The 16,261-nt window shown below is 39.5% G+C and overlaps 1 protein-coding gene across 1 annotated transcript in view; it reads left to right on the top strand.

Annotated features, from left to right (window-relative positions):
• CNTNAP5 (contactin associated protein family member 5) overlaps nt 1-16,261 on the top strand; it is an 865,582-nt gene that overhangs the window by 699,550 nt on the left and 149,771 nt on the right. The window contains exons 15-17 of the mRNA XM_017544214.2: nt 1,895-2,022; nt 2,200-2,370; nt 11,707-11,925. Coding sequence (XP_017399703.1) covers nt 1,895-2,022; nt 2,200-2,370; nt 11,707-11,925 — 518 coding nt within the window. The remainder of the gene's footprint in view (nt 1-1,894; nt 2,023-2,199; nt 2,371-11,706; nt 11,926-16,261) is intronic.

The raw sequence follows: 16,261 nt of genomic DNA, 5'->3' as shown, positions 1-16,261 counted from the left end.
ATCATCAAACTAAATATGATTTTTTTCCCTTTTATTTGGAAGAGATTTTTATTCTTAGAGTGCTATTTGTAGATACAAACACTTTGACACAAAAGCATCAAATTGTTGTAGACAAGATGCCAGAGTGTATAGTGAAGGCAGTAGTTGGCATTGATGGACTGACTTTAGAATCTACCATTTTCACCTTGAAAATGGAAATGGAGAGACATGCAATTCTACAGCAGTATAAAATTTCTTCAGGAGAGAAATTTTGCTTGGTCTTCATTCCACTTTGACTGTTTGGAATTTGCTTTGAAATCTCTGCCTGAAAAGATAGTGGAATGTGGAGATTCAAATTCATCCCTGCATCTATGCAAAGTTCATAGATGTACTTTCAAACTGAGACAAAAGCCTTATTCTATATCCTTTGAATGGCCTCTAAGTAGAGGTATGGGAATTGTAGATATCGTGCAGTACATTTCTTTACATTTTCCATTTGATAGACCTATAGGAATATGTGTACAGGTGAATATTTGACTTATTTATAACTGAGATGAAGTAATATGTTTTTCTCCAAATTTCATGAGTTGGACAATAAATCTGAAAATTTAATTTTCTACCTGTGCTGTGTGGTATAAGCTCTTCAATACAGAATCATAGCTGGATGCATAAAAAGATGAATTGACTTGCCTGGGGCCACAGAGTAGTTCAGGAACAAAGAGGAGAACTAAAATAAGTGTCACTGTCGCCATTTTCGAGCATTTACCATAGATCAGGCACCATGCTAAGTGACTACATAATCTCTTTTAAACCCGTCAGTCACTGTGATGTAGATGTTATCTCCATTTTAAAATTGAGCACACTGAGGATCTCAGACATGAAATCATATGCCAAGTCTAACACCGCTAGGACCTGGGCACTGGGATTCTGGAACACAGCTGTATGCTTCTAAAACTATGTCCTTAAGACATGGGATGCATACTGGGGATACCAAGAATGTGACGTTGTTCCTGCCTCTTCTGTGGTGTAAAGTGTGACCTTAGGCCAGTTATCCAATATCCCTGAGCCTCAGTTTCCTCAATTGTGAATGGGCATAATGACATCCACTGCACAGGATTATCGTTTGGGGGAAAATACCCATCTGCCTCAAAATGGTTATAAATTCAATGCTAGTTTCCTACATCCAGTTTTTCCTCTCAGCCAAATGATGTGACCCTTACTATGAGTCCAAAAACACCACCTTAAAAGAAAGAGAAAATAGCCCATGGCTTAGCCTATTCTTTTTTTTTTTTTTTTTTTTTTTAATTTTTCCAAAGGTGACTAGTCAATATCTTATTTGCATGATTAACCAAAACAAAGCCAGGATCATTGACCACCGAGATCTTTAAGAACCAAAAGAAATGCAACAAACCAGTAACTACAAAGCACCTAGAGTCAAAAGGTGGTTTAAAAAAAAATCTAAATTTGATTAAAACCTGTTGGCAGGTGGCTGAAACAAGTCCTTGGGGTGATTTCTGAGTGGAATTTGTGATGGCCGTTTCAAGTTAGTTGCTGAGATAGCCGATCTCTTTATGGGAATGAGAGGTGAAGTTTAATGTTACATTAGCACAGATTGAGCAGGTGGGGTGCTCTTAGCCACCAAAAGCAGCAGCAGTCTTGGTAAACTATCCATTTCTACAAGCACACGTGGGGAAGACGTAAAATTCACTTGTTTTTGGAAGTCGGCCATGGGTTTTGTAATTAACATTCCTTCCTTCCACACACACTTAGGCCACCAAAGGCCTTCTGTTTTCCCCCTCTCTGTCCCTACCCTACTGCAACTGCCCAAATCACTTCTGAAAAGAGGGGCCATGGAGAAGAGTCCCTAGATTATCCACATTTTGTCCTCTTTTTTTCTTAAATTTATGTTTTGCAGGACAAATGATACTGGCTTTCTTTCCTTCAAAGACCACTTGCCTGTCACTCAGATAGTTATCACTGATACCGACAGATCAAACTCAGAAGCCGCTTGGAGAATTGGTCCCTTGCGTTGCTATGGTGACCGTGAGTACTAAATCGAAAGAAGCTTTCTCTCTGCATTACACGAACACAAGATGTTTTTACTCCCTTATCCCTTTTCCCTGCAGTGTGCCCTAGTCTAGAAAATTATCCACATGCCCAGTGCTTTCTCATATCCCATTGAAAAAGATAAACCATGCTGAAGGATTTTCTCATTTGCAGGACACTTCTGGAACGCCGTCTCCTTTTATACAGAAGCCTCTTACCTCCACTTTCCTACCTTCCATGCGGAATTCAGTGCCGATATTTCCTTCTTTTTTAAAACCACAGCATTATCCGGAGTTTTCCTAGAAAATCTTGGCATTAAAGACTTCATTCGACTCGAAATAAGCTGTAAGTGCCCTAAATTATGAATTTAATGTAACTGACCTGCAGGTTTTAGCCTTGTCTTTGCCACCAATCACTACTGAGCATTTGTACCAGCAAATTAATCTCACTGGACATCTGTAAAATCAGCAGGTCATAATGTCTGGTTCCTTCTGATGCTTTATGATTTTTTATGAACTGTCAGTATTTAATCAGTCATTCTCTCATCAAACTATGGACATTCCAAAAATTCTCATAGACACCTATTAGTTTCCAAAGGTATTTCTTACTTGTGACTTTAATCTTCCATACTACAGGACTTTTGCTATGACACTTTCCGTGCAAAGCTGAAAAGAGGATTATTATGCTTTCTATTCATAGTCGGGGTCTCCTTTTTTATTTTATCTTTTTTCCAAAAGTAATTTCCTGACTTATTTCCCACCCTAGGGGCATGTGACTAATCCAATCAGAATTGCCATGGTTTCTCTACCACTTCCCCAACAACAGTGGCATATCTAATATATTTGATGCCAGGAAGTGGATCACCTCTTAGCACTGCATACCCAACATATAAACTATATTCAGTAATAATCGTGACATGCGATGAAAAAATAATAGAAATACAGATGGTGAAATTTCCTATAATTAAACATTTTGTATATAATTATACTAATATTATAATGTTTCGATACCAATAAAACACAATTAAAAAATTACATGAAGTCATATTTTTAATAAAAAAGGAAAAAGCATACCTCCATACTTCTCTTTTGTGATTATAGTAACACATTTAAATTTATGTTCCTGAGTCTCCACCTCTGCAAATTTGACAGTGACTTTATAAAATTTAAATTTCTTCCCATGCTCATGTTCGAAAGAGTATACTCATCTTCATTTATCTTATATTGAGCAAATCATACTTTCTATTAACTTTAGGTTTTTCCTATGAAACAGGAGCTATGCAAATAGGTAAGGTTTTAAACCTCAGAATATATTTGTTAAAAATTCATTAAAAAATTGATTTTATACTAAATTCTGGAAATTCCAGTACTGTCAATGTTTTTATTTCAGGATTGGTTTTAGAAACTTCCAAATATTTCTGCAAGCAAAAAAATACCACTAAAGTATTTTCAGCAGAAAATATATCACAAATTTCTATTCTATTAGGTAAAAAGTTATCATATTCCTAAGAATTTGAAATTGCTTGACTTCTAGTAAGGTGTAAATTTTTTCTCAAACCTCTGTGGTTCCATACATTCATGTATTCAACATTAGATTTAAGTTAATGCTAGCACAGTAATCAGACAGATGAAAAATGAGAACTTGAGTTCTTAATCTTAAAATAAACAAATATATTTGATTCTGTATGTTTAGGAGACAATGGTAAATCTGGAGTTGTCTGTATTAACTTTCCCTCATAATATAATATTTATTAAGTGGAAAATAATAAAACATACTAATTTGAAGTTTACACATACATTGTTAAAAATTAACATTCGCGTTCAAGTGCAGAGGCTCACGCCTGTAATCCCAGCACATTGGGAGGCCTAGGCTAGGCAGGAGGATCACTTAAGGTCAGGAGTTCAAGACGAGCCTGGCCAATATGGTGAAACCCCATCCTACTAAAAATACAAAAATTATCTGGGCGTGGTGCCAGGAGCCTGTAATCCCAGTTACTCTGGAGGCTGAGGCAGGAGAATCGCTTGAACCCAGGAGGCAAAGGTTGCAGTGAGCCAAGATTGCACCACTACACTCCAGCCTGGGTGACAAGAGTGAAACTCTGTGTCAGAAAAAAACAATAATAATAACAGTAGCTTCAGCATCTTTGTTCAAACAGACCAACAAAAAATTTGTTTGGTGAAGGAATATTTATCACTGACATTGTTTAGAATTATTTGTGCAGGGTAATAATTTTTAAAAGGATGTATTTTAGTGACTTTTGCTATTGTTTTAGGTTCTCTGCACTCAAATGCCTTCCTTATTGCTTATACACAGAGTAGGCTGCACCCGACAGCTTGCCCTTGTTATTTCCATGACCATAAAGACTCACGCTTGTCATTAGGTGCCCTATCTGTGTGTGTCTAAGTGAATGTTTTTCTGTAGTTTGATTGAGGCAATTGACCATATCATTATAATGATGTGACTGCATGAAATACCCTTGAAAGCCTAAGTAATGTCTTAGCAACAGAAATTGGAAATTTGAGAGCTCCAGAAAAGGAGACTCCCCCGCCCAAAAATGAAAACTGATTGGGGAGCTGGAGGAGATGGTAGAGGTGTCTAAGTCCCCTGCAAATGACCAAGCAGCTAAGTGTTTCTTTTGCAGCTACAGCACAATACATACAAGGAAAAAGATCTTCTTAATTGGTAGTTTTAACCTCCTTTTACTCCAATGCCTGAGACTATTAATGGGAGGAAGCTCTTGTGGCTTTGGTGTGAAACAAGATCCCTCATACCTAACTTGGCCAGTCTCTAAAACGGTTGAGTTGAATGCCAACCATTTTATAATATGGCTATGAGAACCTCAATGTAAATTTAATAAAAATTAGGCCCCGTGGCCTTTTGATTCATTAAAATAGCAGCAAATGTCATGGTATATTACTACAAGGTAATGACTGATGATTTAGTGTTAATTACATATCAATGTCCAATTTGTTTGTATTTTGTGGTATTGCATTTTCCCTTTGGCTTATGCAATGTTGCTTTTAACACAGGTTGTAACTACATTTGACAAAAATCAAAACCCATTGAAGTAATTTTCTGTATATCACCAGATTGCAGAACATATACTTTCCAAGACAACATTTTATATAAAAACATTGAAAAGTTCAAGATCTCATAGTTCTCAAAATATTTGTTATTATTAATATTTAAAAGGGGAAAAGACCAAACTTTGGGGTGGGAGAGGGGAGCATCTTGCATTCTTTATTTACAGCTACGCTCACATTATGCATTTTAGGCAGATGTAATTTTTACCCTAAAGGGTTCATAGCAAGAAACCACCACAGACCAGCCACTTGGAAAGGAAATGGCCTTTTAACAGATACAGTGGCTCAGAATAGCTTTCCCTCCCATGCCCAAGGAGTGTTCCTCTAAAACTATCTGAGCAGCAGTTTCCAAGGTTGATATATCCAAATTGTTGAACAGGGAACAGTAGTTTTCCATGAAATTTTCAATCCTTTTCTTTCCAGCCTGCTTTCAAAGATATTTAAATTTTGTAGCCCATACTCTATGAAAAAGAAGACATGCCGCTATGTTTTCAAATCTTAGTGAATGTGTTTTAGTGAGCCTGTGAAAACAATGACTATTTTGATCCTTATCTCACAATCGCTGTACAGGTAGAAATTGCTATTTTAGAGTAGATGAGGAGAGCAGAAGGAAATGGTCTTTGGGAGTCAATTCTGGCATAGTGGAAAGAACTTAGATCAGAACACAATGTGGACCCAAACTTTCATTCTTCCAAGTGGGTTTGTGAGCTGCCTTGAGCAAGTTCTTCTCCCTTCCTATGCTTGTTTATGCAACATGGGGTTTGTGGCATCCATATGCCACCCAAATGCCTTTGGCTGCAAATAACAGAAAATTCAATCAACTGGCAGCCACAAGAATAGAAATTCACTTGTACTGGAGCATGCGACTGAGCTCAGAGGAGGTAGGACTGGCTTTATTTATGGTTGTTTTCAGTAGTTTAACAAAGTTACCAGTGGTCTGATGGTTTTCTCTCTCTGTTTTGAATGTTGAAGTCTACTTCAGTCTAAGGCTAGTTCTTCCTCATGGTGGAGCTGCATCCCCAGCTGGTGAAGAATCCCTGCTTTCCTGCCTTACAATAATCCTCCTGAGAGACCATTCACTTGGCCCCTAAGAACCAATGTCTGGGGCTGGGAAAGTACAGATCACAGACTGGTTTATACCGGGGCCCACCCCCACACCAGAGATTGGGTAGCTTCCCCTAAAGCTCATGGGAAAGTGAAAGAGGGAATAGTTTCCCAAAGCAAACAGTACTGTTAGAAAGAAGGTAGTCGTCAGAGAGACAATCAATGAGGATTCTTCTAAGTCTGCTGTCAGAATTTAAATGTATAATTTATTTTTAAAAATGCCTGGAAAGGAAACAAAACCAGAAATTTCCTGAGTTGATCAGGGAAAAACTGTACATATATATGCTGTATGTATGTGTGTGTGTGTGTGTATGTGTGTGTGTGAGTGTGTGTGAATGTATGTATATGTTTATATATGTGTATATATGTGTATATACTGTATATGTACATATATATACACAAAAAGAGAGAGAAAGATTTAATTTTATGATTTCAGAGTATCATACTGAGAATATAACCAAATGTGATGTTCACTTGGACACATTATAGTTAGAACTTCAGAAAATAGTACAAATGAATACTATCAATAATTCCATTTTTGTTGAATTGTTGAGCAATTATTCTGATTAGAAACTATACTAAATTCTTTAGTTTCCCGATTTCATTTTGTTTCCAAGCACTGCCATTGACGACTATCACTATGTTGTACTGTGATTTTATCATCACACAGTGCGCAGGTCAGAAGGATGAGCCTAGAGAGAAGTGACAAGTCCTGGATCGAATGGCTGGGAAGAGTTAGAATCCAGAACCCACCCAGCTGTGTCTGGCTCCTTACGGCACCCCCCTAGCTCTGCTTTGCACGGGTCTACAGGATTGACAATGTTAGAACTCAAGAGAACATGCAATTATTTACAGGTTTTGAGGCACAGTGCCGATGGGAAGCCCCTGCAATTCTGTGTAATACCACATGGACTATTTGTCTAAAGATAGAAACTGTGGCTGCCATCAGATCCTTAAAGAGATGATGTCTCCAAAAAATTTTAATGGTATTTTATTTAGTTCATACTTCTCATGTTACACACGGACACATGGAAGGTCAGAGAGATTAACTCACTATGTTAAGGCCTTACACATTATTATTCCATACCTGGATCCTGAAATCTCTCCCATGCCGACCTGGGGTGCGAATTGAGGGCACAGAAATAGAGTGTGGTTCCGTCTTCATGAAGCTCAGGACTTGTATACCAAGGATGTTCTCCAGTGGGCTTGGTGGTCAGTCCTGGAAGAACATCCTACAAGAGCCTTGTTAGCAGCCTTCTTCTCATGTCCTAGGAGCACTTGGTAGAAACTCTGTAATCGCCCTAAACATGCCCTTTCTTTTCTTTATCAGTCTTCTCAAAAGAAATCGGAAGCTCATCTTGTTTCATTTGTCTCAGAATTCTCAGTGCCTAGCACAGGGCCTGGCTTGAATAAAAACTCCCTGAAAGGCTGAGGAGACCCCTTAGCTTTGCCTTGAACCATGAAGAAGTACCTGGTGAGAGAAGGCATTTGTCAGAAGGTTGGGGGAAGGGTAGCTTAGAGGGTAAGTTCATGACAGGGCTAGTGCTGTCATGGGTGTCCTCCCGTCCTATTCAGGGCCCGTGGGCAATGTTCACCTCTTCAGCAAGTGACAGCCAGCTTGAGTTTGCCTTAAGTGCCCTGTCATAAAGGCACCCGCCAAAGTGGGATGTATCATTCATTCACTCACATTGCTTTCAGGAACCTTTATTATCTGTTCTAGCTTTGACTACCCAGGGAAACTGCACAGGTTTCCAGATTTGGAGGTTTTGGCATAGAAATAATGATTTACAAATGGAGCTCTGGGAAACACCACCTGTATTCAAATCCTGAGTCTACCCCATCCCCACTGGGTCAGCTTACTTAGCTGCCTGTACCTCAGTTTCCTCATCTGTAAAAGATTACCTGGCTCATAAGGTTGTAGCAAAGCTTAGGAGAGTCAATTCACGAAAAACGAGTAGCGGGGTACTTGGCTTACAGTACGTACTCAATAAATATCAACCAATTTTATTGAATTTTACTGATTCTAGGAGGAATTGCTTAAACATAGTGTGTCTTTAATAGTTGCTTTAATAAAGTTAAATAGTAAGAATTTAAAGAGTTTCCAAGGACCCTAACACCTTGGTATAAAACTGTAAAAGTTTAAAGAAAATTGCAGAATTGCATTTAGTATGTACAATGTAATGATGTATCAATGAAAAAAATGAGAACTTCCTGTATAGAAGGCACAGTACTAGGTGTTGAGTATATAATAAATAAAGTGTTCTTCTAGAGTTTGCAGACTTGGGAAGACAGATTATTATACAGCAGGGGGGCTGCATATTGGAACAGAGGGAAGCACAGATAGGAAACCTAACATGGAGGTGGTGGTCAGGGCGCAGGGCCAGAGACAGCAGAGCAGCAAGCCCTCCACAAACATGCACCGTCTCAGTGGAATTTAATATCCACAAGGCTGGCCTTGCAGGAAAGCTTTTAGCAAAATCTTTAACATTCTTCACCCAAATTCTCACCAATTTTATTGTTTCCTTTAGAGAAAAATGTAAATGTGGAGTCCAGTCATCTCTCAGTTAAGTGTTTTTAAATTTTGAGATGTGCAGGGCTGCCAGGTGGCATTGGTGATCTGCATAAGAAACAGGGAAAGACTCAAGGGGCCACCTTCACTCTTATTTAGTCTAACTGCTCGTCACTCAATCTGTTCCCTTCAATTCTGTTTCCTTTAAGGCATGAATTTGTAGCCTGAAGCCAATTTACCAAGGTTGAAAAATCACGGGACACAGTAATAATAACAACGCTGTCACTTGTTGAACATGCAATATGTGTCAGGCACAGTTCTAATAACTTTATCAGGGTTCATCCCTAAACAATCTGATGATTTAAGTACTGGTTGTATCCCCATTTTACAGACAAGAAAATTGAGGCATGGTGACATTGAAAACTTGCCTTAGGTCGCAGTAGTTCCAGAGTCCAAGCTCTCAAATCCCATTCTTATTGCTTCCACCCTACTTCCTCTCCTTAAGATCAGGGCTTACCAGAAAGCAAAGTAATTCAAGCTCTCAGATACTCAGAATTCTGTGTAATGGGGACTTTGACTTAGGCTGCTTTCGATTAAGGTTTAAAGGCTGAGAAGAGAGTGGTCTGGGGTAGAGTTTGTCTTGGCATTTCTGATAATTTAAATATGGCAGTTGATGACTTTGTCAAATAAATACCCATTTCCTGTTTTAGGGGATAGAGGAGAGGGAGCAATTGTAAAGGTGCCTAGAAAAAAAAAGGAATGTCTAACATATGAAAGTTCCAGTCTTCTCCTCATCCTCAGTTTACAATTAACCTCTTCACTTCCTTTAAATTAAGAAAAAAACTTACGTGATAATGGAAAGCACAAGACAATTATACTCAATAGAGCAAAATAGTGAAGACCCCTGCCTTTAGAGTTAGATTCTACTTACCACCTGGGAAACTTTCAGCAAATTATTTATATTTCTGTGAACTTTAGTTTTCTCACTCATAAAATGAGAATAATGATACATTTCTTATAGGGTGGTTTTGAATATTAAAATGAGGTAATCCAAGGTCAGTGCCTAGCGTAGTGCCTGGCAGAGAGTTCATCGTTCCTGCTGTGCTACAACTTCCAGTTCTCTCTCTTAATGGTTACGCCACTGTCATCTCCACCACCACTGCTTACACCATCACCAACACCTTTGTAACTGCCATCACCACCATTACCGCCATCACCATTACCACCACCAGCACTGCCATCATCACCATCACCATCAGCATTACCACCATCACCATTACCTCCAGCACCACTGCCACCACTACCATCACCACTATTACCGCCACTGCCAGCACCATCACTACCACCATCACTAGAGTCACTACATCACTACAATCACCATTACCATCTCCAGCACTGCCAGTATCGCTATCACCATCACTGTCACCATTACCTCCATCACCACCACCATCACTACCACCATGACCACTATCACCACCACCCAACAGCAATGACACTATCACTACCATCACCATGACCACCACAGCACTGCCACGGTCACTATCACCATTACCTCTGTCACAACCACCACTGTCACCACAACCATTATCACCACCACTGCCACCACCTCCATCATCACCACCACCACCACCATCACCATCATCACCTCCATCACCACCATCATCACCTCCATCACCACCATCACCACCATAATCACCTCCATCACCACCATCACCACCATCATCACCTCCATCACCACCATCACCACCATCATCTCCATCACCACCATCACCATCATCACCTCCATCACCACCATCACCATCATCATCACCTCCATCACCACCATCACCACCATAATCACCTCCATCACCACCATCACCATCATCATCTCCATCACCANCATCACCACCATCACCATCATCACCTCCATCACCACCATCACCATCATCATCACCTCCATCACCACCATCACCACCATCATCACCTCCATCACCACCATCACCATCATCATCTCCATCACCACCATCACCATCATCACCTCCATCACCACCATCACCATCACCACCATCACCTCCATCGCCACCATCACGACCATCATCACCTCCGTCACCACCATCACCATCATCACCATCACCATCATCACCTCCGTCACCACCACCACCACCTTCACCATCATCACCTCCATCACCACCATCACCATCATCATCACCTCCATCATCACCGCCATCATTATCTCCACCACCACTATCAATACCACCAGCACTACCACCACTACCATCAGCAGCACCATCACCTCCACCACCACCGCCACCACCACCACAATCACCACCATCACCTCTACCATCACCATTGTCATTTCACCATTACCAGTATGCTTACTTCTGACTGGCTGCCATCTGGCTTCAATTACACAAAGATTGTTCTAGAGAGGCAGAAAGAATCATGGAAGGAGTCCCCTGTGATGACTGGAGGCTTGGGTTTGATTGCATGCACTGCAACCTGCAGCAGTGTCTCCTTGTAGAGGGCAATTCAACTTTCTGAGTCTTTTTTGTTACGGAAATAGCACAAATGCTTGTATTACATGCATTAAAATAAGGAGGAGGCGCTGGGTTTCCCAGGGAATGAGTCTCTTCCCTGCAGGAGTGGAGCTGCCTAGCTAACCCCATGTCTGCAGATATCGTTGAGGACACAGCTGAAGCCACAACAGATCCAAAAAATCCAGGGTCTTGGCACTTATGCAGGTTTTTTAGATAAGCATGAATGGCCCAGGTACCTATCCTGTTTCCTGAATTTGCACAAGTAGCAGGAAAACAGAGCTTGGAACAACTATACACATTTAATTTAGTGGATGTTACTATTAATGGCGATTTCAATGCTGCAGGGATTTCAAAAGAAATCTTCTCTACATTGATATTAACTTGCAATCATTTTTCCCACTCAAGCTTGTGCCTTGAATGTGCTAACAATGCCTTCTATCCTTCTTCCTGTTTTCCTTTCTGGTTTCAGCTCCTTCAGAGATCACCTTTGCCATTGATGTCGGGAATGGTCCTGTAGAGCTTGTAGTCCAGTCTCCTTCTCTTCTGAATGACAACCAATGGCATTATGTCCGGGCTGAGAGGAACCTCAAGGAGACCTCCCTGCAGGTGGACAACCTTCCAAGGAGCACCAGGGAGACATCGGAGGAGGGCCATTTCCGACTGCAGCTGAACAGCCAGTTGTTTGTAGGTAGGGGACATATTAAGGCTCCCTTTGTGCTAAGCCCCTACAACATCACTGTGTGACCATGTCCAAGAAAAATTTCTCTTTTATTTTAGATCTGGGAGATGATAAAAATGTCATAAATCATTTCTAATTGTGAATTTTGTTCTGTAAGTTCTTTATTTCCGTCTTCATTAACTATAACAAGTTAAGATGATGCTAACCTTTAGCAAATTTTGAGGTTGTCCAGATTTTGTACCTTTTCTTTTTGTATTATTGTCTTTTCTGTCCAGGGACCCATTTTGTTCTTCATCATTATAGTATAAATCTGCTCTAAGGGACAGGACATGTCACCTCTTTACAATTTAGTGGGTGTAGACTCTAAGTCATAGGCTGCCCTTGCAAGTGACGCCCAACTCCTGATAATTATTGGTATCCATGTAGTCAGGTAATTGAGCGATTTCAAAGGGACTCTGTCATCAGTGACATGGTTGGGAGAGGAATAATCCCTTTCTAAGTCAGTGACCTCCTTGATACTCCCTGAAATCATAGCACTAGGGCATAGCAGTTGCCAGTTCAGATGAACAACCTGCGTCAGGTTGTTCATCTGAACTGGCAACTGCTGGTGATGGGAGCCTGGAAACATCCATGCATCCTTCTCTTAATCATTGCTCACTCCTTTCATTCCCCTAGTAGTCACTGAGCATCTACAACAGGTCAGGTATCTTGTTAGATAGGGAGTATTGAAAGATGAATTGAGCAGAGTCACTGTTCTTCAAGGAGCTCATCATCCTCTGGTGTGTGTGTGTGTGTGTGTGTGTGTGTGTGTGTTTCACAGAGAAGAGAACATGGGGTTTTGGAAGTCTGTCTTCAGGGCTTGAGCCTTAACTCCATTTAAGTTGACATTTTGATTCCCTTGTTATAATTCTTAGATTTTGCTAAATATAAGGGAGTGTGTGTGTGTGTGTGTGTGAGAGAGAGAGAGAGAGAGAGAGAAAGAGAGAGATATGAGGGAGAGACTAATATAGGATCAGCCTTATAGCTGTAGTCAAAAAACAATTAACTTAGGTAGAGCTTTAAAATACAAAATCGAGCTGTAAAATTTAAGGAATATTGTCAATACTACCAAAACCAAGTTTTGTATACAACTTGGACTTCTGATGCTTAAATAAGTAACAGAATTTGTCAGTCTATCCAGATTTAACTTTGTTTATTTTTTGTTTATTCTTTTGCCAACTCTCACTCTACATAGCTTTACTGCTGGTGATGAAATGCCATCAGCACTCAATGAAAGTTTCCTACTTGCTTCCTTTAAATTTCGGTTTTTACGACTTTTAACTCCAAGGAAAGCAGTCACTAAAATCACACGAGCTAAAAGAAAATAAGTAACAGAATGTGAGGATGTCATATTCTCTCTTCTCAACAGGAGCCATATTTCTTTCTGTGTCTGTCATATACCCTAGGTCTAGCAGAAGCTAAGATATAAATGATTAAAACAGGTTTATGGTTGCAAGCCATTTGCTTAATTAATAACCCATATACGTGATATGATTTACTATTAAAATATTTTTAAAATTTATATTGCTGTTTTAATTCTACATCACATTTTGATGTGTGACTTCTGAGGAAGGCTGCTAGTCATCAGAATCTAATATATTTTTTGGTGGAATCAAGTCAAGTGTTTCACAATTTTCATAAATTATATTCCATGCCAAAGTTTAATTTATCTTCAGGCAGTATTTATGAAGGTTTCTGGCTGAAAGGTATATATAAAGATGGAATAATTTTTTTACCCTTTCATGCAAATTTTATATAGCTATGAAATTATCATATGAACTAGATATGTGATAAAGTTTGTGCAAGGCAAAAGGGAAAGGTGGCAGCTGTGTTTCATGGCAGATTTCTATCTGCAGACATTTCAGTTAAATTGATGACAAATGCAATGAGTTGTAAGAGCATGTCAGTGGGTCTAGAGGAGATATCTTGCTGGAGCTGGAGCCAAGGTCAGCTGTGGCAAGAGCACCTGCTTCTGTTGTGTTTCTCTCCAATAAGTCCCATCTCAGATGTTACTCTGCTTTATTGAATTTGTCTTAATGTAATTAAAGAAGAAAAAACGTTGTCGAAGGTCAGGCATTTTAGTCTTTCAGTTTGAATCTTCCTATTTAGGGTTCAGTGACATGCTCATTTAGAAATATCAAGTGGTCAACAAAGCTGACGTCTCAACATTTCCATCTTGCACAATTTGACTGTTTAATAAATACATAGATAAATAAGTAAGGCCTGCTTATTTATAGTCACCAGAATGAACAGTTGCATTCTCTATTGTTCAGAAATTGAGAGGCACTGGATATTTATATTTGCTAGGCAGGAAAAGATATCACTGGCATGTGCTTCTTTCCTGGAATAGATTGAGTGTAGCATTACTTAAATATTAATTTGGATATGCCTGTCTAGATATCTCTGGCCACTGAAGGATCTTTCAATCAAAACGGAGCATCCTTCAGCATTGTAATCCCTGGCACAGCTGCCGTGGTCAAGAGTGTTTCCTAAGTATCAGAAAGAGGCTACGTTTTTAGAATAGAATGTTTCTCTTAGTGCTGCCCCTGTCATTGGAATGTGACAGGTTGAAGTGCTGATACATGAGTCAATGCATGCTGGATTTCCAGAATCAATATTTTAACTTCAGGCTGTTATATCACCATGATGGTTAGGGACATTTGCAGCCATGCGATTTCACCAGTCACATTTCTTTAACAGAGCAGGAGATTCTTCATAACACGCAGCTTCTGGAACGTATGCTATAAGCGTGTGGCATTCTCAGCTTTGGAACTGTCAGTAGTACTGCCCCTCCTGCTTTGTAATTCCCTAGTAACATGTCCATCAATAGGAGGATGAGGCAAGAAAAATTCAAGAGCCACCACTCATTGCTGAAGATGAAATGGAGAGATCTGAGTATGCGTTCCAGGTCAGATGCCAACAAGCCGTAGGCACTGGGTAGAAAAGACTACCAGCATGAGTATACTGTTATCTTTATCTGCAGAATGAAAACAAAGAGACTGTAACTGATCTTCTAAGACTTGAAGATGTGCTATCTACATGTATAAATTAGGAATGACTGTCACAGCTAGCATCATGCCATGTGTAGGTAACAGCAAAGAAAGTATCTCATTCCCTCCAAACTAACACGAGATTTTTCAAAATTTGCTGCAATTACAGAGTGGAAATTTTGTGAAAATGTGGACCTGTGAGTCTCATTTTATGACTTTATTTTCTTCTACTTTTTTTTCCCCATGGACGTATTTTTTTTTTCTTGGTCCAACTGCACTGTTTGTGTCAAAATAAACTGAAGTTAATCCAATCTTACAACCTCCTGGGGAAAATGCTACACTGACTTGATAAATCATAACATTTGGAGAGATTTCCCCCAAAATTGCTGTTCTTGATTCCAGGCTGGTAGGGCATGATTATTCCTATTTTCAGGGGAAGCGTGTCAAATTCAGTGAGGTGAAGAGTGAAGACAGGCTGGCTTGGCTTGCACATGTTAATTTTGTGCTCTGGCACATCCTAAACTCTTGATTTGTGGCATAATGCAACACATAAAGAAGTAGCCCCAGTCTCTTCTTGCAATAGTAACATATTTAAAGCTTGAGAGTGTATCATGAAGATAGCTGTCCTGACGCGGGCCTGTAGAGCTTTCCATTTGGCTTAATGTCACGTGTCTCATAGTATAGGAAGAGATCTATATTCTCTTCACACTGAGAAATAACCTGGAAAACTAGCTGTTAACATATTTTTACATAAAGTTATTATGCATGGAGGACAATTATTATGTCAATGATGAAACAAAAGGTAAAGAAACAATAGTTATCTTTTTGACATTATATAAATCTGTTTATGTCTACTATTCCCTATAAAAGTGTATTTTTTCAAAGTTAAATAATATATTGTTTACTTCAATTTTTGTAGAAAAAAATTAATATACAACCTCTGATGTTCCCTTAATAATTACATAAGGGAAATTATTCTGGTTGGTTTAAGAAGATGCTAAGAGACCTCTGAGCGCTAGCAGGCAGGTCCTGGGACCGCCTCGGTAGCTGCATAAGCATTCAGTGGCCACTCAAAAATGCGTCTTTAGTGGAAAAGAAAGATGAAGAACACCTGGCTTTGTCCCTAACACCAGTGCTCCACAAAATCAGATTCTTAGAGCTTGAAAATATTTGAAAAAAAAATTGGTTCTGTTTTTATAGTTAGGAAAAGTTAATGATTAAATCACCCTTTAGCAAAATTTTGTCTCTTCTTGAAGATTTGAGAATTGGATACATTTAACCCGTCCCAACACCCATTTTAGTGTTTTCTACCTGCT

The sequence above is a fragment of the Cebus imitator genome, unplaced genomic scaffold, assembly GCF_001604975.1.
Source record: "Cebus imitator isolate Cc_AM_T3 unplaced genomic scaffold, Cebus_imitator-1.0 Scaffold167, whole genome shotgun sequence".
In the NCBI taxonomy this organism is placed as follows: Eukaryota; Metazoa; Chordata; class Mammalia; order Primates; family Cebidae; genus Cebus; species Cebus imitator.
The sequence above is the reverse complement of the archived record's forward strand: the minus strand, read 5'-3'. Positions and strand labels throughout refer to the sequence as shown.